General features: G+C 42.0%; 1 protein-coding gene across 1 annotated transcript in view; it reads left to right on the top strand.

Annotated features, from left to right (window-relative positions):
- Window positions 1-1,518: 1,518 nt before the first annotated feature.
- Window positions 1,519-27,618, top strand: part of PPM1H (protein phosphatase, Mg2+/Mn2+ dependent 1H) — a 128,030-nt gene continuing 101,930 nt past the window's right edge. The window contains exon 1 of the mRNA XM_015627289.3: window positions 1,519-1,809. Coding sequence (XP_015482775.1) covers window positions 1,574-1,809 — 236 coding nt within the window. The 5' untranslated portion in view covers window positions 1,519-1,573. The remainder of the gene's footprint in view (window positions 1,810-27,618) is intronic.

Genomic DNA, 27,618 nt, shown 5'->3' with positions numbered 1-27,618 from the left:
TTCTATTTTAGAAGGCACTTAACATGCTCTTAGCATCTCTGTTCTCTAATATACTTTTGGCTCTCTAGACTTTATTGGTAGACAGTTTTATCATAAAAACTGGTGAGTATCACAACAGTTTTACATTTCTTATGTCTGTATGTAAGGAACCTGGAGCAAACATAGGCATTGTTTGAAGTCAGTTCTCAGGATATTTTTTAATAATCAGAAACTGAGCAAGCTCACAAGACTAATTCTTCAAATCTCTGTAACTGTGTGCTCAGTTTCATGGCAGCCAGTTTCTAGTATGAGCCAGCAAGATGACGGCTGATCATCCCCACTGCATGTATGCCATGTATGATAACTAACCAGCTTTCTCCTGCAAGTTCTAGTGCTGCACTACCATTTCAGAGGTCATTGCCTTTCAGTGAGCCTTACAGCTCTCGGGGGGGTTGCAGAATCACAGGGCTCAGACAGTCTTGCTTCAGAGGTCAGACTTCCTATATGCTCCTGCTCCATTCCAACGTTTTCTTAAAGCTTGGCACACCGAGATCTGCAACCCTTCCACACATCTGGGTGACCACCACATGGAAGAGACCTCCCAGTTGATTTTTTTTTAATCGTGAAAGAGTATGACATGGTCAAAATTACATAACAAAAGAAGAAGAGGTTAAAACATCTGTGTCCGCAAATTCGAGTGTTTTTGGCCAGTCCTTTCACTTTTGCTGCATGGCAGCATCCGAAATGTCCTGCGGTGAGCGGAGCAGCCGGGGGCTGCCACTCCGTCACCGCTGGCCGGCGGACGAGCATGGCCCCGGCAGGCAGGGGGAAAGAAACCACGGCAGGCCGGCAGCAGGGCTTTCGGCCACTGCCCCAGGTTCTTTTTTTCTAACAAATGGCTTCCTGGGGAAAATATCCTTGGCGTGTTTGAGCAGGAGAAACCACGTAAACCCTCCAAGCGGCCGTCTTGTCCCGCAGGATCAGCGGGCTCTGCCGGGGCTGGGACGGCGCTGGCTCAGCCCAGGGGCAGCAGGGACAGCGCACCGCGGGCGGCGATCTCCAGCCCCGGCGATGGAACCCCGAGCGACTCCGAGGGCACGGCCTCCCGGGCGGCTCATCCCGGAGGCGGCGGCGGGCACGGCCGCATCGCTGCGGGAGCGGGAGCGGGGGCGGCCCCGCCGGCCGCAGGCTCCGCCCGCCGCGCACCTGCCGCGGGCCGGCCCCCGGCGCGGGTGGGCGGGCGGGGGCGGCGGCCGCCCGTGCCCGGCGTGTGCCAGGAGCCCGCCGGTGCCGCAGGAGGAGCAGGAAGCGCCCGGGCGAATCCAGCCGCGCTATCACATGACTCAGCAGCCGCTGCCGCCGGGCTGAGTTCACCCAGCGCCGCGCCGGGAGGGGGGAAACCTGCAATGAGGCCTCGGCCCCGCGGCTGCCCCTGAGCCCGCCGTCCTCTCGCCCGGCTCCGCGCGGCCCGGCGCCCCCATTGCGGGAGCGCGGCGGGGGCTGCCGGAGCCGCCTCGGCAGCGCTGCCCGCCGGCGCGCCCCGCTCCCCGCCCTGCGCGGCGGCCTCGGCGCTGCCGCCGCCGGCGGGGGTACTATGCTCACGCGGGTGAAGTCCGCCGTGGCCAATTTCATGGGCGGCATCATGGCTGGCAGCGCGGGCGCCGACCACGGCAGCGGCGCGGACTTGCCCCTCCGCTTCCCCTACGGGAGACCCGAGTTCCTGGGACTGTCCCCGGACGAGGTGGAGTGCTCGGCCGACCACATCGCCCGCCCCATCCTCATCCTCAGCAAGGACACCCGGCGCCTGCCCTGGACCACGGGCTACGCGGAGTGAGTACGCCGCGGCTCGCAGGTGGAGCGCGGCCGAGCCCGCTGGCCGCGCAGGGCGGCGATGCCGGGGCAGCCCCCGGCGGGTGCCCGCGCTGCCGGAGGCGGGGGGAGCGCAGCCCCGGGCCTGCGCGGCGCCGCGGGCAGCGGGAGCGGAGGGGGGAAGGTGCCGGGGGAGGGAGCGGCATCCCCGGCGCCGCGTGTCCGGCCCTGGCCGCGGCTCCCTGCCTGGGTGGTTCCCTCCTGGGAGCCCGAAGAGGCAGACGGTCAGTTGCCCTTGAAAGCCCCCGCGGGAGTGGCCGATACCCGGATCGGCGAAGGATGGCTAGGGGCAGCGCCGGGCTCCCCTGCCCGTAGTGACGGGTCCGGGACCGAGGATGGAGAACCCGCCGGTGAACAGCGGTCTCGGTCCTTGACCCTGGAATACAAAGGGCTTTTGGTAGGAAACACAGGTTTGGTTTGTGCCTGTGTAAATTCTTCTTGCTGCCCGTGAATGGTGAAATGTGTGGGGTTTGGAACACCTTCCTGTGGACCTGACAGCCGTTGTGCTCGCTGGTGGTGACTGGTCACATATCTCTCTCTCAAAGTGCTTTCTAGTTTGGGGAGATGCTTGAGGACCACAGGTTCCAAACCGAAAGAAAAAAAAAAATCCGTTGGCTAGCCCCCAAACTGGGCTTTCCAAATGGTTTGTTGCCCTGACTTACTCATATAATGGTATTTACTTTAGAGGGTGTCTGATCAGGACCTGGTTGTAGACTTGGCAGCCAGGCAAAAGGCAGTGTTCCCTTGGATGCATCCAGCTGGCAGTGGGAGTAGCTGCAGAGGCAAGGCATGTCCTTGCACTTGATGCCTTTATCGGTAGGCACATTGTTTTCCTTGAGGATTCTGGGTGCAGGATTCAGTATTTGGTTTCTTTCTGTTACTGCTTCTAAGTCTTGAGCATGTCTGGCTATCCGTGTTGCTACCAACTCAGAGATTAATGAAGTTACTAAATTAGCCCTTCCAGACTACAAGTCGTCTCTTCAGACATACATGAGTTCCCAAAAAAACTCCAGCAAAAACTACAGTGAAGGTTTCACATTGTTAATGAGCAATCACTAGCTTTATTTAAAAGGTTGTTACATCATTGGGGATGCTGAAATAGGAGAATTAAAGAGAGATTTAAAGAATTTTAAATTGGATTGTTCTCCTCAGATAAATAAAGTATTGAATAGGTTACTGGGTAAATTCCCTATAAACTGTAAATTTAAATATTTAAAAATAAGCTCTAATTGTTCTGCCACTATATTAGTCCCTTAAAAAGCACTTCATTACCGAAATAAGTACATGCTGCTATTTTCAGCTTAGGCGAAGTTCTGTGGCTTTCAGCAAGTAACTGTAATTGCAAGTTGGTGACGAAGTGGAAGGGAGGTTCTCCAGCTCCCAGGTGTGTGCATCCCATGAGCTTCACTTGACACTGCCAGAGCAGAAAAATGTTGCTGCTGGAGAGTGAAGGTTTCATTGACCCTGTCGATGAAACCTGATGGAAGAGAGCATTTGGAGATAAAGTAAACGCCTTTGGTGGTCATGAAAGCAGAACATACCAGGATTGTTTTCATATACTTGTTGCTCTTCCCTCTTGAGCTTTGAGCAGCTTGGTTAATTGGGAGGCATAAAAAAGGCACTAGCTTTTTCAGTTCCTGTCGTTATCTATGTGAAAAGAAGTTGCCCTTTTGTTTTTTCTCTGGTGGCTTTTTTGTTGTTGTTTTTGTTAGTTAGTTTGGTTTCGGTTTTTTTGTCTCATCCCCTTCCCTTGCAGTTGCTGGCTCTGATGGTGGTAGAGCAGATCTAAGGGAAAGGTGGTACTTGTTAGAGAGAACTAGTGAATGTGTTACTACCCTCTGCCCAGAAGTATGTATATGATGTTCCAAAATTGGGATTCATTCTAACCAGAAGATCTCAAAATGTTCACTGCAGAGAAGTTAACAGGAAAGTGGTGCCACCGAAATTGCTTTATTTTCCAAAGGCAAAGCATTAAAGAATAAAGAAATAGAAGAAAATATGGACAAACTCAGATTTTGAAAAATATGACTATTTTTTTTGTTTGTTTTACTCGTGCTGAGCTATTACCAGGCTTTCCGAAAATACTTGCAAAGACTTGCTATATGTGTTGAAACTATGTTTTCCTTTTGAAACAGATTTGAGTTACATAGAGAGAAGAAATGGAAAGAGTACCAGGAAGATGAAATCACTAGTATACATATTCTGAAGTTTGTTGGCTTGGGTAAAGCAGGGAATAAAGTACTTTCACACTATTATTTAGCATTTTGTTAATGTCTGTGTTAAGGAAACTATCAGAACAATGTTTGCCTTTTGTTACAAGTACTTACAAGAATGTTAGGAGGAAGTCTGGTGTCCTCACAAGCAGCTTGTGATGTAACACAAAGGTCAGCTCTTTAACTCACATTTTTCTAGTTTGCTTAGGTATGAAGACATGAGAGAAGACATGCCATACCTGGGGTGTGCCAAGGTGCAGCTTCCCTGAGCTATTACCCTTTCTGTGTTTTCATGTTTTAGCAAATCAGCAAAAGTGATTTCAGTGTTTTGTTGGTTGGGGTGCCTATGGACACAGGGATTTTTACTTCCTGAAGCTAATGAAAGGATTGTTGTAGACTTAGAAGGTGGGGTTTTGGCCCAGGAGTTATAAGGAGAGTGTGTGCCACCTGTACTGTGTTTGCCCTGATGTTGTGAGCCATTGCACAGCAGGGTTTGAGTCAGTGGATTTATGTTCCACACCCAGCACCAGCATCTGTCTCACTATCTTTAGGAAGAAATTCTGGCTCTGAGAATAGGTCACCTGGAGGCTGAGTTTCAGGAAACCATTTGTAGTGTTCATGTTCTTTAATTATAAAACATGTCAGTTTACAATGATACTGGAGTTCCTTGATGTTGTCGTGTTGACATCCAAGCTGGAGAAGGCATTTTGGGGTTAGACCTGCTTCTTATGCCAGACTGAAGCAGTTTCTATCTACAAAATATGCACTTTTTTAGGGGATTCCTTTTGTTTCTTTGAATCCTGAGGATTAGTATTTCTTACTAAACAACATATTGACAAAGTAGCTAACCCTGTTGACTATTTCTTTTCCCTAGCATCTGTGTGGTATGGGCATGTTCATCTGACTTACTCCCCTGGAATAAGCATTTCTCCTCCACTCCACTTTCTTCCTCCTCTTGTACTGAACATTTTGTGTAATTGAGATTTTTGCAATATTGCTCATTCATGTCATATATTTTAACTTATTTTTAAAATTACCTACTTAGTTCTATGATATTATGAAGTGACATGTAAACTAGTTTTTATTTTTTGTTATTAACTTTCCCTCTTTTAATGATGTGGTCATTACAAAAAACACACAGGCAGGCAAATGAAACATACTTGGTGCTGAGATAAAATAGCAGTGTTTCTTAGCATTTTACTGGGAATCCCATAGGGACCCAGCTCTCCTTAGTCAGTAAGCAGCCTAAAAGTTGTCTTCTGAAATGAGTTGTCTTCTGTCCTGCTGTATCTTCCTTGCATGGGAGCTCTGAGACCTTGAATTTCTTTTCACTTCATACAGGATGGTTGTATGAGGTGAAAAAAAAAAGGCCATGTGTCAAAGAGATATTCTTATACCACAGACACTTGTCTAATATTTGTCAAGCTCCATAGGGGAAAAATTAAAATTGTGTCTCACATCCAGTAAGCTTTTTAATTGTATTTAAAAGTATCATTATTAGAAATAAACTTTTCATTTTTGAACAAGGGCATAACACAATTTTCTGCATGTGGTTAGCTGGTGTGCATCAGGAATGACCCTGGGAGAGGGTAGTCTGTTAACAAATGTTCTTGTAAGTCTGCCTTTAATCCAGAGGAGTAAGGAGATTTGCTGCTCTCTGAAAAGTTAAGTGATTTATTTGAGTAAGGGAGGGTGGGAGGGATCTGCCTCACACTTTATTTAGTTGTTGCCTTGCCTCTCATCTGCAAGCAGCTGCACTGGATCTCCTCTAGAGCTTTCCATGTCTGAGCCACGAGCTGGTTTTTGAGCTTCTGCATGGATTGTCCTGTTACTGGGAGGGGAATTTCTTCTTTGGTCCCTTCCTGTGCTGTTGTCAGGGTGTTGTTAAGACCTCTTCCCTGCAGCACTGCTGATAAGCAGCCCTAGTGTTCAACTCTGAAAGTAACTGGCCAAGTAAAGGCAGTAGCAGAGAGTATGTAGCATGAAATGACCCAGATGATATTCACTGCATCTAAACTCTACCCAGAACAGTATTTTCCACCTTTTCCTCCTCTGCTTTATCTTCCTTCTGTGAAGCCAGAGGATGAACAGGGTGGAGCAGAGCTCTCCTCTCCTAGTTGAATTCCCTTGACTACATATGGCACGATAAAATAAATGCTAAATTTGAAAATGACAAAGAACTAGCCTGCTGCTTCTGCTGGTGGAGTTGCAGAGTAACTGCAACTGAGTAGCATTTTGTGGTAGAAAAACAAGCTTAGTCATTTTCCATCCATTTTGAATGCTTGAATGTATATTCCTACAGTCTGAATCCAGTACTAAAATATCTATATCTATCGATATAAAATATATATACTAAACTATACTATAAACTATATATATAGTTTATATATATTTATCGATATAAACTGTATATATACCATAAACTATACAAAACTATATCTATATAACCTATATACTAAATATATATACATACACACTATATCTATATATACATACACAAACTATATATATATATATGTACACACACAATATGTATATATACTATACAAATTGCTTTTCTAAATGGTATGAATCCTGGGGATGGGACCATAGCTGATTGCTTTTGTGTCACATGTGTCCTTCTCTTTGCTCTTGCCTTTCTGCCATATCTTTGGAGAACTTCAAAAGGTACTATCAAATAACACTTCAGGGACAGGGGGAAAGATTTGATTGTATGTTGTCTGTGTCCTCATACAAGAGACAATTTGGCTTGCCTTTTAAATTTATTTTTTGAAAAATTCTAAGTGTCACTTCAGATACCTTTGCAGTTCGGAGTTATTATAAGTTTCCAGAAACTTGACTTTGCTGGTATGTGTGTTTCTTGGCTTAAAAAGTCAATTTATTAGCCCAGCAGTACCTTTTGTTTGATGAGACAAAGTCCAGGCTGTTTTTCCATAATGTTACATTTCAGATACTGTGGTTTCTCTGCTCTGCAGGCCTGCAGTAGAAATTACGTTTGCTCTGTGATGTTGGTGACTACTGACCTGTAGTGAATGCAGAGTTGTAGGTGAAGTATGACGACCATGTCCTTCTACAGCATTATTACAGTGGCAAGTTGTTACAGTTCAAAATGAAGCAGAGGAGGGGATAGTTTATATATTTTATAGATTTTTTATTTTCCTTCTCAAGGTTCTGGATTTTTCGTAAGGCTGATGCTATTGCATCATATTTCCTCATCCTGTGCTACTTAGTTTGTTGCAAATGAATGTACGTGAGAATTAACTGGGGTTTTTTATTAAAATATTTTCCAACATTTCTGAGTGATCATAAATACTTAAGTAAATTAAGATAGCACAGAAGCATTCTTCTACTTTTCACGTGCTGTGTAGACCAAAATATTTATTCAAATGCTAAGTATTTTAATAATGTTATGAAGCAGGTGAAAGCTTAATACATCTGTCAGCTGAGATGAGGCAAAACACAAAAAATGTTTGTCCTGGGTTGAATATTTTGATGTTGGAGGATAGCATAGGGCATGCAGCTACTGATTGCTTATTCTAATCCCCGTTGCTTCTTATTAATAGAAGATAACAACACCACAGTCCTGCTCCTATGAATTGGAAGTGATAGTCTTTCTAACCCTCCCCTGGGAGCATGACTCATACCCATCGGTAAACACATTTCTTGTGCGTGTTCTGTTTGGTACAAATTTCAGGAGGATGAGACTCATGGGGAAGGGAATACTTTTTTTTATCTTGTTCTGTTTGGTTGTCAGTTTATGTACACAGAACTAATGAATTACTTTCCTTTTAAAACTTCTTAAAAAGTTGTTTGCAATTCTCCTTGTCTAGATGAAAATTTTTTCTTTTTGTAGTTCAGAACATAAGACTGAGTAGTACCTGATGAATGAACTGAAAACTCAAGTCCCATATATGTTGCTTGAGACAACTGAACAGTCTTCCTCTGTATGAATTATTCTTCTATGCATATTATAATGTTAACTTTAATCTATATTGCCTGGCTCTTGTTTAAGCCTGGCTTCATATAAAACAGCCTACAGAAACCTCATGATAATTTTAAGACCTTCAGAAATCCCTTTACTTGTGTAAGACCTTATGCTATAGCATCTAATATTTATGTAATGCCTCTAATCTGCCAAGTGCATTGCAAATAATAATTTCAGAGTAACCTTGGAGAAAAATGTAGATGTGTAAATGTACTGGTTCTTCCCAGTGAAAAAAATGCAGCAATGAGGATAAGCTTTGGCAAGAGATTTGATATGAATGTAGAAAATGAATCTCAGGTTTTAGGTTCTGTGTTTTGATGACACAGTTATTTTTCCTGCTGTTGTGTACTTGGCTTTTCCTTTGTGGCCTCTGATTTGGTAGAACTTACAGGGGTAAAAGGAGAAAAATAAAAACGGGATAAAAAATGTAAATCATGCTCAGATATTTTTAATACTAAGTTGCACGAATGTGTTTCCTAATGGGACAAGTATGCAATTCATCCCTCAAAGCTCTCTCATATTGCCAATCCCTCAGAGGCTTAAGACTAGTGCTGTCTCACATGTTTCTGAAAGGCTTGCTTGAGCGTGCTCCTTGCTTCTGACAGCAGAGCATGGCTGTGTCCTCCCAGGCAGCCTTCTGTGTTCCCTCCTGCCTCTGCACTGTCAGCAGATGCTACCTGCAAGCACTCCAGCTTTGTTCATTTGTCTCTGTTGCAGCTGCATCACTTGGGATAGGTGTAATGGGAATGGCTTGGCACAGTTATCACCACGGCATGAGGTGAACCCACAGGGCTGTGCCCCTCGGGGTGAGCTGCTTTGAGCCTGTGAGTGTGAGCAAATCAAACATGTTTGACCTTGAAAGGAAAGCAGTGCTGCAAAGCACAGGTCATTCCTGTGATGGGAGCTGTGTGCCACTTGAGAAAGAAATATGGTTTGTGGGTTGAAGGATGGGTTAAGTCAGCTTTGTGAGCTGAATCCCAAATAAGACTTGGAGTGGGGGAGTGCTGTTAATGAGTGCAGGGAGATAATTTAGGCAGAGCAGACATAGCTGCTTTGATGTGGCGTGGGGCTGGGGTAGGTGCTATATCTGTGATGGAGCAGCATTTGCAAGGAAGATGGAGGCTCTTGAACTATATCTAACCTGGATCTTTATCCACTTCCCCTTGGGTTTCTGTTCTGACTGAACTTGCTAAAAATGCAAGAGGCCCTATTGGACAGCAGCACCATCATATTAACTGTGCCTTTTGTTGTCTCTAATGATTTTTTTTCTTTCTTCAAGAGAAAGATGAGTTCAAATTGGTTCCTATTTGGCCAGTCACATTTACTTGGTAGGGTATGTTTGGGATGTCCAGCTATAACACACATTATCCAGAGTGGTTTCCTGATCAGAGGTCAGGTGGAGTAGATCACAGGTTTAAGTGCTCAGGGCCAAAACAGTGGGCAGAGCTGGTGAGAGAACTCCCAGCTTGTATTGAGCTGCTCTGCCCCTCAAATCCAACTGACATGGGGTGGAAGTTTTATTGCATGGTAATTACAGAGAGTCCAGCAAGTAGGAGATAGCCAGCAGGTCCATTGAAGCCTTTTGGCTTCTTCACCCCTATCTCCCTCAGCCAGCAGCACACTTGCTGTCTAGTAGGTGCTGCCAGCTGTGCTTGGGGTTATAAATGCCATGGTTGCTAAGTGGTTGATGCTGCATGAGCTGTTCAGTAGGTGAAGCTCATAAAATGGCTGGAGGCAGGTGTGATTCCTCTTCCCAATACTGTATAAGGCAAGTGTTTGTCTTAAAAGTTGAACATTCTCCAAATAAATACTGTACACAGTATTTTGTCAGGGGAAGCAGTGCCAGGGTAAAGCCAGCCAAAGGGATCTCTGTGGTTCTTGATCACAATATGATTTAATTCCTGGAATCTGAGTGTGGAAAGGACAAAAATAACACCAAGCTGAGGCATTAGGAAGTGCAGTAGATAGTGCTGGAGAGTAGGTGGTCAATGCATAATTGGGGAATGCCAAAATACGAACCCTGTACATAACTTAGCAATCACACTGATTTAAGAAAGAAACTCAAATAAGAGGAGGTTTTAGGGGGCTGTGGCCAGCAGGCAACTTCCTGGCATGAAGTAGGGTGGCAAATCTACAACTTCATTCATTGTCTGGGATCTGTAACCCACACAGTGAGGCTTAAGTGGAAGAGAATCTGCTTCTAGATTCTCTAGGGAGTCTAGAGCTGCTGGAGGTACAGAGGTATGGGCAGTGCCATGTCTGCAGAGAACCTCCAGCTTGACTGAAAATCTTGTGTGGCCCAAATGGGGACCTAAATGCACCATCTCCAAGACAAGCAGGAGTTGAATGGGTCTGGTTCCCCCGAGGTCGTGTCAGCCTCTCCCTCCTCTGGTGTGGGAGATTTGTCTGTCCATTGCTGTCATTTGTCATAGTGCCAGCTTGTTTTAACTCTGTGAATGATGTCAGACCCTGTAGGCTCTGCACTTTTCCCTCTTATGAAAGCAGGTCTGAGGTCCAGGTGGTGACTGTGGCTTCAAGGTGAATAACCATTTCTAATCTTTGTTTTTCCCCTCCCTCTTTCTTCTTTCTAAAGTGCTACCCTAAAATGTAGTCGATCTTGACTGATTGTTTTGCTTCTGTTCAGGATCTTTTGCAGGCAACAATAATGACACAAATTGTGATTTGAGACACCCAGCTTTGCCTGATTTCAGGAAGAAAAGGTGGGGAGGGAAGAGTAGTAGAAGACCATGTGCCATTGTCTTTATGCTTTCCATGGTGGTGTTCTGCTACAGTAAGGGGAGAAATACCCTGAGCTTTGATTGTATCTGATATCCTACATATTCTGTTCCAGAAATCTTGCAGCACAATGTCCTTGGACTGGCATTAGAGGTCTGTGAGATTGTCCCTCTATAGACATAGCTCTGTATTTTCTTCTTTTATTCTATCTGCTAGTCCCACATCTAAGTGCCTTCTGTGCTGTCCTGTCTGTGTATCTACTCCGTTGCATAAAGGTGCAGACAAGAGATGAGTTCTTTCCTCCTCTCTGCTCCCCACTGTGAGCCCTTCTGGATTTCCCTGATTTATTTCTATGTCCTTTGTGTCCTGTTACGATAATTTCTGCTTCCCAAACTCCCTGCAAGGAGCAAAAAAGATCCAGCTCCAGCCAAGTTCTGCAGCAGATCACTATTTTTTTTTCTCCTGCCAACATTGATTCATTCAGGCCAAGTGTGATTTTTCTATCTTTAGGTATGTGTTAGAGACCTCCTCAGAAACAGATGATGCGTAGTGCATGTTTGTAATGCTGTAAAATACCTGTCAGTCATAACTAACAATCTGGTCCTTGGTGGAGTTTTACATTGGAGGTGGGACTGAGGACACATCTCCAGCTCTTATAACTTGAGCAGTGCTCCATTTTGTGCAGAAGTCTTGTGAAGAGATAAGTTACCTTGCTGTTCATAAGAGATCCCTGTATATTCCCAGATGTGGTAGGTCACCATGTGAACCCATGGGTTTTGTTAGGTTTTGAAACAGTTTGAGTGAAAGGTGGGTTTGGGCAACATCCCCCCCCCCAACTAAGTGCCACTAATATTTAAAATTATTATTATTATTATTTTCTCCCTCTCTCTTGAGGGAAGTTACCATTTTATTGTTGGCTGTGGACTTTTTGATTCATTGTCTTTGCTGCCTGTCTGGGGAGGAGAGGGCAGGGAGCTGTGAAAGTTAATAATGGACAGCACCATTTTTCTTTCTGGTTGGGAAGAGCACTCCTTAAATTGATTCAGGCCCCAGCCATTGTAAATGAGAGCAGGGTCCTGTTCAGCAGCTTTGGGGTTGCACTGAGTGATTGGTTTCAAAGGCAAGGACCCGTGTGTTAAAGGTTCCTGCCTTGCTAGTCAGGCTTGGGGAGTGGCTGGACAGCTCTGCTCCTGCCCCAGAGTGCAAAGGCTTGCGGCTCCCTTGGTTCCAGGGGCTGGTGGGGGAGCTTAGTGCCCCTTCCTCTATCCCATTGCATCCCTCCCACTGTTACTGCCATGCCTCCAAGTCTGTGCGAGTGCCTGGGCAGGCTGAGTGAGTGTCCTGGGTTTTTTATTTGTTCTATGATGCTTTGAAGAATCTTGTGCTAAGGTCCTTAAATTGCTGGTTGTGTGTTTTAAAACCTCATTTTGAAGAAAGTGCTTTTTCTTCTGAATTGGTATTAATAATCTTTGTTTTGTGAATGAATGCTACAAGTTTGGGATTGAAACGAGATTTATCTGAACTAGTTTTTGTTTCTCTTTACTGACCTTATTTGTAGGTGTCTTTTCTGAGAAAGATCAAATCCTTGAAAATAAATGGTATAAAAAGAAAAGTTCTCATTTACTAAGTTGAAACTTGCAATGCTTATCCTTTAGAGAGTTTAAAAGTTGTACAGTGAAACCTTGCATTGTATTTGTGATGCCATGGGGAGTGGAGTATGGCTTTAGATTTTGGTATTTGGAAATGGAAAACAGTAATCATAAAGCTAACCTCAGTGATTATTGCTGTTTATGTCATGACAAATGTCAAAGTTTTATATATGTTTGGTTTGATATGAGTGACTTACATTTTGAAGCGTGTAAATAGAAAATTTTCTCCCCTTCTTCGTCTTTCCCTTTGAACAAAAAAAAAAATTGTTTTTCAGCTATTTTCATGAGTCATTTGAAGACTAGAACTTAGCCATACATGCTCTCAACAATAATGCAGGAATTGATAGGGCATTAAAACATACACTGATCTCTTCAAACAAATGTAAATCAACATCAGTCTTGGAGGGCAATTCCCTCTCCCTTGCTTTGTCACTGCTCTCATTAATCGCATCTCCAGACCTGGGATTTCAGTTCATTTTGTTGTTCCTCTCAATAAACTTTAAGATCAGTGTTGCCACAGCCCTTACAAAATCTTCAGGCCCTGGCTCCCTCTGGTACTTCTCAGTGTAGTTTTAAGGTCTTTCTATCCCTTTCTGGTAGTGCAAAGCTAGGAATTACAGTCCAGTTAGTTCCTTTGGCAACCTTTCCAGAGTAATCCCTGAAAATCCTAGGTCTGTGGATGGTAATTCTATTAGCTGTTCAGCAAGCTGAGTCTGGAAGAATGCAGCTGGTGTGTGGGAATGTGGGAAGTTCCCCATCTCTGCCTTTAATCCTGCTTTTAGAGGGGAAAAAAGTTATAGGCTAATGTGATTAGCTGTAATTCCATTCTTGCTTGGTTTTAGAAAAGTGTCTGATTCCTAAATCACAAGCTAGTTCTGTGAAGTGCTTTCGTGGAGGGGAAAAAGAACTATTTTGGTAACTCGGCTCATCTGTCTTTGAAAAAGTGCTGGAATCAAGAGAAGAAGAAACTCTCACAGCCAGCAGTAAGTTTCTAGTTCTTGCTGCACAGCATTATTTAGAAATCTGAAGCTAAGAGCATTTAAATGGAAACAAAGAATGAGCATAATCCTTTCAGGTGTGTGTGTCTAAACATGGGCATGGAACAACTTAATGCACACTGCACATGGTTCTTCAGGGCTTTGCAGCCCAGAGGATTGCTTTGGGATTGTGTTATCGGCTGAAATGTGACTGCTGCTGCTGCTGGGACTGGTGGTGTAGCTGTCCCTTTTAAATTCCTTTAAAAAAGAAAAAAGCTCTTTTAATGGTGGGCAGTATTTTCATTCTAGGAGCGTATATTTAAATGTTGAAGAAGGCTATTTATTTTTTTTTGTTTAAAGATGAATGCGCTTATTTTATGGTATTCCAGAGTAAGAGCTTTTCCCCAAAAAGAATTGAGGAAGGCTACCTCACCAAGAAGAAAAATAATTACTGCTGGCATCATGTAACATCTTATTCTTTGTCTTTCAGTTCTTGTGTAATATTCTAACTTCTATTTCAGAAGGGAAAAGGCAGAAGAAATATATCCAGATACCTTTTGTTTTTTTGGGGTGTTTTTTTTTGTCTCTTCTGTTGAGAGTCACAGCACCTCAGAAGCATCACAGACCTGTGGGGCTGTATATTGCTTTTCCCAGTGTTGCAAGATTACTGTTTGAAAAAGACTTCACAAAAGTCAAGTGAACATCCTACTACAGTAAACAAGCCAGCATTGTTACAGGCAGGTCAGAAGGCAGGGAAGATCTGTGACTCGTGAATGGATTAGTCATAAAGAATCACTGAACAAATATCTCAGTCTGGGGGAGCAGCAAGGTGGTGTTGACTTCGAAAATAAGAATGGAATCTGAAAACTCTTTCCCTTGTGAGGTCTTTAACAAGACCTAGAGGAACTAAAGTGTTGACAAGGAAGTAGTTATGCTCTCAAGGAATTAGAGCAGGTGGGATTTGTTTTCTGTGCAGAGGAAGGCACTCGCAGTACAGAAGCGCTTGGTGCTCACAGTAGCACGTCACAGTGCAAGTGAGCGACCTGAGTCCATATGGAGCTGTCGTAGCATTTTGCCAGAGAGCTTATCTTAACCAAAGTTAAAAGCATGTTTGGAATTTGTGGAAAGAGACGAGAGTTTTTATATATGAGGCACAAAATAAGCTTGTTTGGGAATGTTCCTGCTAGAACTTCTTCATAAACTATTACTCTTCTGCATCTGAAACAGGAAAAAACACATTATGCATATCTGCAGATCAGCGCTTATCCCGTATTTGTCAGCAAAGTAAACCTGGTAAACTGTGCAACTTTAGCTATATAAAATGTACATCTGTGGGGCTATGGGAGGAATTGTGACTGGAGGCTCAAAAACAAAGGTGAAATAGTTCCAACTTGTTGTTTTGGGAAGCAATACAAAATCTGAACAATAGCTTGAGGTGTTAGAAATAACATACTTCCAGGTAGCTGTGTAAGCTGTGTGTACCCTTGATCAGCTTTGGATGGGTTGCAGGAAAGGCCCTCCCTGTTGCCTTTGTCTGTTCACCTTATGCTCTGCTGCCCAGAGATGTGGAGCTACAAAAGCTTTCATTTTGCAGCAGTGAGGTTACTTTTTGCAGACAAGGAAGCCGGTGGTAGCGTGGCTGTGCAGTGGGGACTAGATCTGTCTGTGGTGTCTGCCGGTGAAGTGGCTAATGTGACTGCAAAGCTGACTTCTATCCCTCTTGTCCTCCATATTTCATGGATGCAGTTCCTATTACAAAAGAGTGAAATGTGTCCATCGAATGGCAGAATAGTCTGACAATGTAGCTAAAGTGTTTCCACTCAACTAGCTGTGAACAGAAATTTGGTCTAGAAATCTGGACATAAGAATTGGACAACTTATGGAAGTAGGACCATTACTAGTGTTGCCTTCCTGCAAGTGAGGGCTTCCTTTGTGAGCAGCTGCCTTAGCTGGTGTTAGCAGCACAGGAATGTGCACCACAGCTGAGAGAATAGATTTCATCTGTATGTGCTGGTAATGACCTATTAGATGATGTTTTGAAAAAAAGCAATTTTAGACAGGTTTTTAAAGAAAACAAACCCATGACCTTTGTCTGAAACAAAGCCTTTCCTTATTCAGTGTGCTCAGCAGGTTGCCATACTGGGAGGTAGTTGTGTTCTTGAAAGTGTTTTGTTTTCTTTTGCTTATTACTTTCCTTTGGCCCTTCCCATGAAATTGCTCCTGTGAAGTCTCATGCTGTTTGTTTGTAACAGTTGAATAAAATGGAAAACTTCTAATTATATCTAAGAGTGCTCCCACTTGACTCGAGTACTATAGGAGATAAAACAGCCATGTTGCTCTATTTTTCAGCTGGTCTAATCTTGCAGTGTGGCAGATATGCTTTGTGAATTATGTTGGTCATGATTCCTTTTAATTAGTTGTGTGGCTAATCAACATGAAACAGAAGAGTTTTGTCTAAAGCGAGGCAATATTATTTTCCTCAGCCAGCTTGTAGTCTGTGGTGGCCAGTGTGGCTGTGCTGTCCATTTGACATGTGGAACATTAGGGGACAAGGAAATTGTCATCATGCTTTGTTTTCTTAGACCTTGTCAAACTACTGCAGTTTGATCACACACCAAGAAATCCTTATCCCCAAAACTGGCAGGCATCTGAAACACTAGCAAAGTGTTATATGCAACTCATGTTACACTTGCCTTAAACTCACATTTCTTTTCTGTCCTTAGTTCCTAAGCCTTCAGAATAACCACCAGTCCTAACAAAATCTTTGTAAGGAACAAACTCCCAGTGCATTAAAACAAAACCAAAACCAACAAAAGAAAAGCAACAACAACAAATCCCACCAAGCAAAACAAACAAAAAAAAAAATGAAACTGGGCTTTGCCAGAATAGAATCAGAGAATCATGGACTGGTTTGTGCTGGAAGAGACCTTAAAGATCATCCAGTTCCAACCCCCCTGCCTTGGGTAGAGACAACACTGTTTCTAATAAATGCTTTGGGGGGCAGAGGTGTAGGAAGTTTGAAATTTACATATGAAATTTACATATGCTTTGAATACAGTAGGCTCTGTCCAGAGCCGTAGGAATTGTGTGGGTGACTCTACACCCAGACACGTTGCTCCAGACAGCTGGTGAAGGGTTGGAACACTGTTCTCATATCTTCCCATAATCTTCCTGGCCATGATTTTTCTGAGATATTTTAAATCCCAAAAAAATCCAGAACCAAACAAAGAAAAATATTTTTTAAAATGGACCTGAGAAATCAAGCTTACTGCAGCTATTCTGGATATGCATAATGTGAAAAGCTAGAGATACAGCTAGAGATACACATATGCATAATGGTAAAGGATATCCCTAGAAGCGTATAATGGCTTTATGGCCTGACTTGTAATTATACTCTGCTCTCCTTCTTTGCCCCCCCTTCATTCCTAGTCTGCCCTTTCTTGCATCATCTCACCAACTAGTGATCTTCTTGTCTGATGAGGTGCCCTATGTTCTACCAGCAGTTTGGTTTTTTTATGGTTTATCTGTATAGAGCTAGAAGTTTTCTGCATTTCTTAATTTCTGAAGAAGTTTCTGCATACTTTGGGGAAAGCATCAAGCAAAGTTTGAGCTCTGTAAGCTATTCTCATAAAAGGTGCTGTTGCTCTCTGGAGACCTGATCTCCCCAATATTATTTTGATAATGGACTATTTTAAGCCACAGGCAAAAAACCAAAATAACCCCCAAATTTGATTGTTAAAAGAAACACATGCCGTAGACTTACAGTAAGTCTCTTGGAAAAAAGCCAGTAAGATTAAATGCTGTCTGTGAACTCCCAGATGGTGAAGCTAGCAAAAGATTACACTTAAAGATTGTGTGAAACCCTCCTAGTCACTGAGAAATAGTTATGATATGTGGGAAGCCTAAGAAATATTAAAACAATTATTTTCATTACACTGACTTCCATCATCAAATATAAGTGTCATATCTTAAAGTTTTAATAATCTTCATTTTTCTGCACCATTTAGATCCTGTTAAAACCATCCGTATTTCCTAATTTCAGATTATGGTGGTATTGGTTGACAGTCAAATACTAATGTGACTTTTATACATTTTGCTACAAAAAGAAAATGGCTATTTTCCTCTCTTATTTCAATTTCAGAGTCTGTTTTCAACCATTGCTACTGTGCCTTATGTTTTAATCAGGTCCTGGCAGAGGGATGGGAAGTGTAGGAGGACAGGCAATTGATGTTTAATCCTTCATATGATTTCTAATTTATACTGGGGCTGATTATACATGCATCTAGAGCAAATAAGCGCACATGCATATGCTAAATAGAGATACATTATGATTTTTTTTTGCTACAAACAGTGTATCATCTTCCAAGGCCTCCGTGGTTTGGGCCTGGTAAAATTCCTCATTATGTATTTTCACTTCTTCACTGTTCTTGCAGATGGGAAAACCTTGATAAAGATTCAGTGCTTGAAAAGTCTTGTTTCTTAGGAGATTTTCTCAAACTGTCACTTCTTAGATCAAAATTGGGCCTTTTTTATAGAGTAATTAAAAATGCTGCATAAACTACAGAATTCCCTTGAGTGGCTGTGATAATTGAGTGGTTGTGATAATTGAGTGGTTGGGTGATCATTTTATATGAAGGTTGCAATGTATCTAATGCTTTGTTTAAAAACCAAAGATAAACCCTTGCAGTGTTGTGAAGGCAAGAGCATTGCTGCTGCTTTGTTACAGGGCTGAATTTGGCCCTTTTGTCTCTTTGGTCCATGTAGGCAAGGTATCTGTTTTGCAGAATTGCCCATTATTCCAGGACTGAAAGCTTGGGTAAGTCTGATAGCTGCCCCCTAAGGGTACTTTGAGGCTCCATGACACCCTGGTGGCATTTGTCAGCAGTGGGGAGTGCTGTGGGGAGAGTTTCATGGAGTTATTTTGTTTGGGGAAAAGGTTTTTAGTTTTTCTGTTTGGTATATAAAGAAAAAGAAGAGAAGGAAATCTTTCTATCTTCAAATCATACACTGTGTGTGTAATGACTATGAGTTATTTTTGTATTATTGAGCGTTTCCTGCTCTGGTAATTACTGGTGTGTTGCATGCTGCCAAATGGTTTTATAAATCTGCAGAGACTGCAGCTAGCACGGGAAGTCGATTAAAATAACACAGACTTTTGATTTACAGTGTTTCTCTCAAAATTTGGAATTTCTGTGCTGCAGTGCATGGACACAGTGCTTACAACTTTATACTGCATTTTGAAGTCACCTTGACAAAATTTGAGGTGGCTGTGGCACTTCTTGGGATGAGAAGGGGAAAACTACAGGGACACACCCGATGGGAGTAGACACAGGACAGGGCAAGTCACTTCCAGTGGAGACCTTTCCACTCTATCTAAGCATGAGGTTAACTTGGAAAGAGCAGAGAGCAGAAGAGGAGACGATGCAGAAAGTTTTAAGTGGGCAGAGCTGAAGACTTTGGGGTTTTGATAGCTTGAGCCTTGCTTTTAAGCTGAGATGTTGATGAAAAGACCCACTGTGCCTTATGGGCAACCTGGCCATATCTCTTTGACATCTCCCTAAGATGCCTGAGAACTGCAGGATGAATAACCTCTGCATATCACATTGCATGGGCAATGGTAATGCCTTGGTGCCAGTGTCCTTTAAAGAATGTTAGAAAAGCTGCAGGGTGAAGAAGGGGGCTGTGCAAGTTATTCCAAAGACTAAGAAAGTGTCTTAGAGCAGGAGACTCGGATGTAACCTATATGGCTGGGAAAAAAAAAAAAAAAAAGTTTGAGAAATGAACTGATTAGATTTATGAAAATATTCATGGAAAAAAGGAACTCTTCTCTAGTGAAGAAAAACAGAAAAAGAGCTGAGGCCTGGAAGGTAAAACTGGAAGGTAAAACTGTTAATTCAAATGAAAAATGAAGCTCAAATCTTCCCTGAGGTTGGGGGTAATTCAATGCTTCATCAGGGAAATGAGTGAAGCTCCTATCTTGTGCCCCAGACTTTCATGTGGACACACCAGAGACACCAAAATACTTCTAGAAAAACAAAATGACTGATGTTGATACTGAGATATTTCAATCACACATAAGGATCTGTGGTACGTCAGTGGTCTGACTAGACAATTAACTTTTTTGGCTTCAGAACTTACAACTACACTTTTTAGAATACTTGTACTTTCATGGCAGTTGGGTATATTGGTTATAGCACTTGGCTGCAGTTTTTCACGTATAGCTGCTCTAATCAGAGGTTGTGGCAGCCTTGTCAGTAGCTGTGGGTATGCTCTGCACTTCCAGCCATTTAGAAAACATTATCGTGGCTGGGGCTGTAATTAAGCAGGCAGCCAATTATCTGAGCAGCAGCTGAACTCCCAGATGCCGTGTGTGTGCATGCAAAATCCGTGTGCTAGGTCGTGCTGGTACCTGGCACTGTGAGAGCCCTCCTGGTGGGACAGCCTCAGCGAGGAGCTGGGGAGGGATGCGGGGATGGGGACCTTTGGAGAGCTGTCCCTTGCCAAGGGGCACCTTCTCACTGCAGAGGAGCAGCAACCCACTGTTTCAAGCTAACTAGGGCAGAAATTTGGAAGTGGATCTTGAAGGTCGTTTCTCACAGTTGTTCTGTAAAATGGCCAAAAAAGATTCTGTGAAAGCCCATCTTCGGTAGCTTACAGTCTTGAGAAAAACTCATTTTATTAGGGGGTGCCTGTACTTGGAGCATTTGGATTTCTGCTGGGTTATTTACTATATCGTCATATTTACCCTAGTGCTGCTTTGACTGCTAGAAGATTGCTTACTTTTATTTTGATTAATTTTGATTAATTGAAGGCGAGCATTTGCGTCACCACATTTCCTTTTCCATTTGATTTAATTTTATTCAGCCCCCAAGGAGTTATAAAATATCTATGAGCTTTCTGCAGTATGTACATAAATACTCAATTGTGAGGTGACTGCATTAATGGAATTTATTGTTCCTTATATGAGATTAATGTTTACATGTCATTTCATAACACAAGCAGTGAAAAGAAAACCCCGCTAAATTTCACGTATACAGAAAGCAATGCCTCCTTGTCAGAAACACTGCAGGGGTTTCTGTGTGTCTGTCTCCCTCTCTAAATATATCTGTGTAAGTGTTAGAATATATTTATAGATATATAAAATATATTTGTGTTTGTAAATATTTGTATATGTGTATTTGTTTTAGAATAATTTTCCATCAAGATAGGACAGACCATGTGGATCAGCTCTTTGAGACCTCACATGTGCAGAAACCTTTCAGGACAGCTGGTTCAAGGCAAGACTGACATTTTAACTTGCCTGCTCTGCTTGGTCTTACCTTTGTGCTGCAATTGTAAAGAGTAGTATTTTCATTACCAGCCTCGTTCTTTCCATTATCTTATTCTAGATTACTGAAGTTGGAAATACGATAATTGAGATGAAAAGATCAGAAGTGTATTACCCTTTGCCTGATTCAAAGTATTATATATATAATACTATATATAATATATACATATATAATTCAAAGTATGTATTAAAGTGAAACTGATTGTACAGAACGAACAAAAACTCCCACATAATTCTGTGGACAAAGTGAAGTCAAAATTGAAGGACAGATGCACACGTGTTTATAACCTCTCTCAGGGGTAGATCCATAGCTTGAAGTTTGCAGGGGAAAACTTCCAAGCCAAATTTATCCAAGGAGTGTGGCTCCCAGTTTGAATACTCTCAGACTTCTTGAAAATTCCTTGATTTATCTGTTCTCTTTTACCAGGCCTGATTGTCAGTCATGGGTGTATTGGCCAGTGAGTCAGCAGATGCTTAGCTAGGGATTGGGCATTACACAAGTTGACTCTTCCCCTGAAAAAAAGCTTATGCAGAAGGAGCTGGAAATAATCTTAGAATATTTGTTTCATCAGAAAAGGGGAGAACACAGGGACTGTGTTCTCTGGGACAGAGACAGTCGTGCTGTTATGGTGTTTCAAGTGGCATAAGGATGAGAGAAACCAAGTTTTGTCATCTCTGCTGCTATCATTCCAGTCTTCTGAAATGCAGAGGAGACAATGAAGCTCTATTGACCTTCATGAGAGCGTCAATGCCCTGGTTCCTAATTATTAATGTGCTAAAACAAGGGCTAGTTGATACCACAGAGCAAAAATAAAATTTACCAGAAATAAGTGAGGGGTTTTTAGCATTATGTTGAAGTATAATCTATTCTTAATGGAAATCTTTTTATAACTTCTTAGGCTGAGCATTTAAAAATATTGATTATAGGACTAGTGGTTTTAAGTGAAAAGATGCTTTATATGGCACAACATAAGGGGGAAAGTTTGTGGCCTAGTTTATGGTGTTAAGGAGGTACAGAGATTGCCATCTCCCTTCTCTTCAGGGTAAAAAAAATTAGAAATTAAGTTATAAAAGTGAAAGAAAAACCAAAAAAACCTCTACTTTCTACAGAAGTAGAAAGATAATTTTTTATAATTACATCTGTTAAAGTACTTTATGTTCCAAAATGCTGTTTGGACCATTTACTTCTGAACTCTGACATCAGCTAACTAGAAGCCTAAACAATTTAGCTGGGAGTTTTTTTCTTTTTAGTTGTAGTGCTCATTTCTTGTGGAGCACGTAGAAGAATTTGAACACTGATGTTTAAGTTGGTTTTGAAAACAAATGTTCTGTGGGGCACTCAGAACCTTTAGATTTGAAAAATAAGCTGATAAAATATCCAGTAAAATCCATATTGTCTGTGCTAGTGCTTTTATCAAAATTTACCAAAGGTGATGACATCCATCATCTAATACAAGGAAATAGTGAGGATCTGAAAGTTTAATGCTGCTGAACTTCTTTTGAAGTCTGGACATCAGGGATATTTGATTAAATCTGATCTTTATCAGGAGTATTTGAGATTCATGGGACCACTAGCTTTCAGAAAAGTTATAAGTCTAACCTTACCTCTTAAAAATTCACTTACACTGGTATAGTTGAGTTGGTGTATACAATCTAAGACATAGATATTGCTGGACTTTTCTATGTTGTCTTGCAATTTGCCTTCACACAAAAGAGATGGGCTATGACTCCATGGGGTTGGAGGATTAGCCTTTTTTGTTTTCTGATAAACTATTGAGGTATCTCAGCTTGCAATGCATATGGAATATTGATTGTACATATGAATTATTACCTTAGAGTTTAATTCTACGTCTGTTGAAGTCAGTTAAGTGGCTTCCCTTTGGGTTTAATTGTTTGAGAACGTGAGTCTTTGGAAATATATATGGCTTGGAGGTGGAGGTTCTGAAAAATAAATCTCTTCTATGTGTATATCATTAGTCTGGTACAAAGGTGGTTTGACTTTCAAATGAGGGAAGATAATTCTCTAGATACATATTTATCACTTTCACCTGTGCAAGTAAAAATTTTATGAAGATGGGGATATCTGGGAAGTAAGTATTTTATACCCGAATTACCTGGAAAATCAGCTCAGGAAAAAGGAGTGTTTTGTACAGGTGGTACCATCTGTTCTGGGCACTCCTCAGTGGTGGGGGGTGGGGGTTGCTAGGGTTTTTTTTCTTCCTAACTCATTGCTATAATGTAGTGTTTAATCATGACTTCGGAAAAGGATGTATGTGATTTCATGCTAAAGTCCCAAAACTAGTGTAGTAGACTGTCGTGCTGATTGCTCCGTGAGTGCTGTTCTGTCTGCTCTCACTGATGTGACTGATGTGGGGCAGCTCATGGTCCTGAGGGACCTTCCCTGTCCTCGGGGTGCTGTATGTTCCAGTGTGGGCTGGAAACTGGGTGTCTGTGCCTGCTGTAGTCTGGTAGCACAGTGTGCCATTTGGTGTGGGAGCACCACATGTGTTGTAGCGCTAGAGTACTAATCACAGTCCTCTTTAACAAGTCAAAAGCCCAGCCTTTTTTTCTTTTTCGTGATTGTATCTCTTGTTTCAGTAAAAGTGATTGGAAGAATCTTGAGCTGTGACCAAAAGAGCCACAACTGAACAGGACAGTGCAAGAGAAGTGGTGCCAGGGGGTGTTTGGGAGGGTGTGAGTGACATTGGTGGCTGAAGACTTGTGATCCTCAGCAGCTGGACACCATCTCCTTAACAGTATGTGTCGTCTTTGCTGTTGTGTGTGGAGCTTTTCCCTCTCAGTGCTTTGTCCTTAACGCTGGGAAAAAATGCTACCCTGATGCCAGTGTTTACCCTGAGGACTGGAGAAGGTGGAAAGCCTTGGCCAGTCCAAATGTTTGATTGAAGAACTCGTGAGAGGAAAAAATTGTTGGCACCAGCGTCCAGGAAAGGTTGGTAGGTGAGCCTAATGCTGTGGTTGCTGACAGGAGGATGCAACTATAGCAAGCAGCTGTTACGGGGGGATGATCCACAAGCTGGGCTGATGGCTGGTCATTGCTGAATTGATTTGCTAATGGCTGGTTTTGCTCAGTTTGTGCTGGAAAACTCTTCCAGAGCTGTTGCAGTCTCTCATTTTTAAAGGCAAATGAACTGGTTAAGGCTTCCTCTGCAGTACCTTGTAGGTGCTACAGCAGCTGAAGGGATATACCGATGCAACTCCTCTGCATCGGTATATCCCACCTCACTTTTAGGAGTGGAGGGCTTGTCCCTCAAATTTCCACGCACAAGTTAAGCAGTTTGCCTGGCAACAGACACGTGATGAGGCAGCAAAAGCAAGACACAGAGAAACAGTAAAATGCAGAGCTATAGGAGCAAAATTAGAAATGGGCTGACTGAGATGAAGTGCTAAAAACTGAATTCTGTTAATGCTATTGCAAGCCTGCAGGGCAGGCTGGATGGAGGAGGAGACTCAGGTTGCTGTCATTAAACAGGGGACAGAAGAGGAAGCAAATGGATGCAGAGCAGGGAAAGAATGAGCGGCCATGTAGTATGCATTAAAATAACTTGAAGGTGATGCACCCAAACGGGAAGGCAGCCTGGTGACTGGCACAACCAAGTCAGCAGTGATGCCTTGCAGGCACAAGGCTCTTGCTGTGGGTGGTTGTGCCTTGGCTCGGGCTTCAAGCCGAGTGCCACTGCTGCTTACACTGACCGGGGGTTTAAGCTGTGCTGTGTGGTGCTCTCTGACAATGCTTTGGTACAGTTCTTCAAGCCTCTTATAGGACATCACTGCAAGAGCTGCTGATCCTGCCATGCTTTGAGATTTGCCATTTTCTGGGTTTAGGTTAGAAAGGCCTGTCCACGATGCCTCGTTCTTGCCTTGAGATCCCAACAAATGCTGAGAGCTTCGAGCTCCTAACAACTGCTGTAATACCCCTAGATGACTGGGGTAGTGCTGGGAAATTGGTGAATAGACTGAAAAGTCTGTTCTGCTCTCTTATGAAGTGGGGGTGAAATGTATCTTTGATCCTTTAGAAGTCTAAAACCTATTAGGATTTATCACTTGGATATTGCTGAGACCTGGGACAGGAATTTCAGAATTTAGGTAGTACATATAGTCACTCGATCTCAGTCTGGAGAATTTTTCTTAAAATATCTTAACTCATTCAAGATACTGGGAATAATATTTTCAAATTATTTTTAAAGGAACTACATGCTGCAGAGAAACATTCCTCAAGGTATGACTTAATTTGTTTTGTGTAAGTTTAATAAATGCTTTAGTGAAGTGATCTGAACAGTTTTCTGGCTGTTCCTAGAACTCAAAAACTGTACCTGGTCTGTAAAAGCAGGAATAGACTTAAAGGCTTAATAGACTTCTTTTTATACTAATAAGTTATTATATTATTAATATAATAATTATTAATTATTAGATTACTTGACTTGCAAATATCAGTAGTAACTATTTAAAAGAAAAACATTCTACTTAAACTTGAACATTCTTATAATAAATCCTAATCTGAAACTAAATCCTTACCTGAGAGTTCAGTTTGTCCAAAACAGTAATCTGTCTGTTCTACAGCTGGAGAATTTAAAAGGCTTCATTATACCTTCAAAATGTTGTTAACTTCTTCAAATTGTTGTTAATGTAAATAGTCAGAAACAAAGACGTAAAACCAGCCTTTTATGAAGCAAAATAGTTATACAAATAAATTGTAAGCACTGATAAAGGTATCAAAATCTTAGATGAACCCTGTTCTTGGGTCTGTCTAATGCATTTCAGGGCTCTTAAATTCCCTTTGCATTAACCATATAGACACAGCTCTCTGCAGCAGTCAGGGACTTGTCCCAGGGTTATCAATTGCTGTTCACCAGCAGCTTTCACTGAATTTACTTCTGTTTCATGAAAGTGTGTAATTAGTACTGCTAGTTTGTTTTTTTTGGCTAGGCTTTCTGTGCATTCTTCTTCAAGAAGTGTTTTCCAGTTGGGGAGTTGAAGGAAGCTTTGCCATTTGTTTCAGTGGAAGCAGGGTACAGCCAAGAGTAGCTGTGCATGTCTGGAATGTCAGTCTGCACATGCAGTTATTGCATCTGAAGATCAATTTATGTAGTCAGCTGAAAATGTAACTTAATTATATGGTTCAGTGAGAAACTGTGTAGTACAGCTGTAGCTAGTGAAATCCAATGTGAAAGGAACACACAGTTTTAAAACAGATTCATCATCTGAAAACCCAGACATAAAGGAGCTAAATGAGGATTTTGCTTTTCTGGAAAAACATGGATACAATGATACAGCACTTCAAACATGGTCTCTGCATACATGGTGAGGTTTTGTTTGTCAGTGGGGGATTTTTGTTAGTTTTTTCATTGGTTGTTTTTGGGTTTTTTTCCCTAAATACCAGTGGCTGACTTGTGGGTGCTGTCCCTTTACAGGAAAAGTTTTGGTCCAGTATTTCAATTTTAGAATGTAGCATTGCAGAGAATCAAACCCCAGAAACCTGTGCTTTAAGAGCCTGGGTACAGGACCTTACAGGAACTCTGTTTTCCAGATGTTTAGACAATATTGAAGAGGATATACATGAATATTCTCTAATTTTGGTGATCTGGAGAACATTGTCTTTGTTTATGGTTACATCCTGGGAAAATTTTTGTGGGATCAGTGTTTCTGTGCAAAATTGTGGGAAAACTGATATGTCTCTAGGAAACAGGTACCTTGTTAGATATATTTTCATCTTAATATGTGATGTCTTTTGGAAACTCTTCAGTAAATGTTTTTTAGTAAAGTTCCTTCTACTGGACCAGTGGTCTCCAAAATGGGGTGTACAAGGTGAACCCTCAGGGTGCAGGAGGGAAAATAGTAGAAAATGTATGTAATTTATAAATTTTAACTTAAAAATGATAGCTATTTAATGAATAAATATACATATATTTTGGGTGCATGGTCAGAATTCATTTTTATTGATGGAATACACAGTAAGGTGGAATCACTGCATGGGACAGTAATGTATTGCCTCAAATACACAGAAATTGTAAGAATTAAGTCCTATTAAAGACTTTACTCTTTACATGGAGTTTGTTTCATTTAAAAATATTTTTCTTTTTATTTACTCATCCTGATGGGGTCTTGTCTTCCCTTCTTTCCCTCAGGGTATGCTGCCTGTGCAGCCAGTCTTCCTTGCATGGACAGAATGTTTCAACTGCTTCAGGTGGCTTTCACTTCTACAATCATTTAAGTTTCAGCCCAAGAACTTAGTAAAGCCTTATGTTATGTTTTGACATGCTTTTATTTTGATAAAAAAATAAAGTGATGCTTTCTCTGTCAAGAATGAGTCGCCCTGACTACCTCTGTGCTGTACCAGTTAAGGCTGTCTTCACATTAGGGCCACTTTCTTTCCTTTTTGCTCCAGACTGGACCTTCCTGTTCTCAAGAATGGCAGATGTGGAGAGGAGGAGTCCAGGATTAAAAGCACTTTCTCATTCACCTGTCATCCTTTGGAAAAGCAGGTGACTGAATTAAGTCCCTTCTCTGCTAAAGTTCCAGTTGTTCCCTGATTTGAGGGAATGTTGTAAATGTTCTGATCACAGATAATAATCCAGATACAACTGAAATTTGCTTGGTTTTGAGTGCTTGTATTTAATGAAAAGTCCCGTTTATTGCTTTTTGTTATTTATAAGGCTATCTCCTTTACAAAATCATTACCTTTAGAGTAAGGCATTCAGGATCTAGGTTTTGTGCAGAGAATTTGAATGCATCACAGAGGAGGATGTTACTTCAAAGCAGTTGCATCTTTTTGCTTCTGAATATTTTTTAAAGGTGTGAGAAGCATCCATTCTCATAGCCCTTTCTGTGGGTAGATGACTACTTTATGCAATGCTTTTTTTCTTTT

The sequence above is a fragment of the Parus major genome, chromosome 1A (genome assembly GCF_001522545.3).
Source record: "Parus major isolate Abel chromosome 1A, Parus_major1.1, whole genome shotgun sequence".
In the NCBI taxonomy this organism is placed as follows: domain Eukaryota; kingdom Metazoa; phylum Chordata; class Aves; order Passeriformes; family Paridae; genus Parus; species Parus major.
The sequence above is the reverse complement of the archived record's forward strand: the minus strand, read 5'-3'. Positions and strand labels throughout refer to the sequence as shown.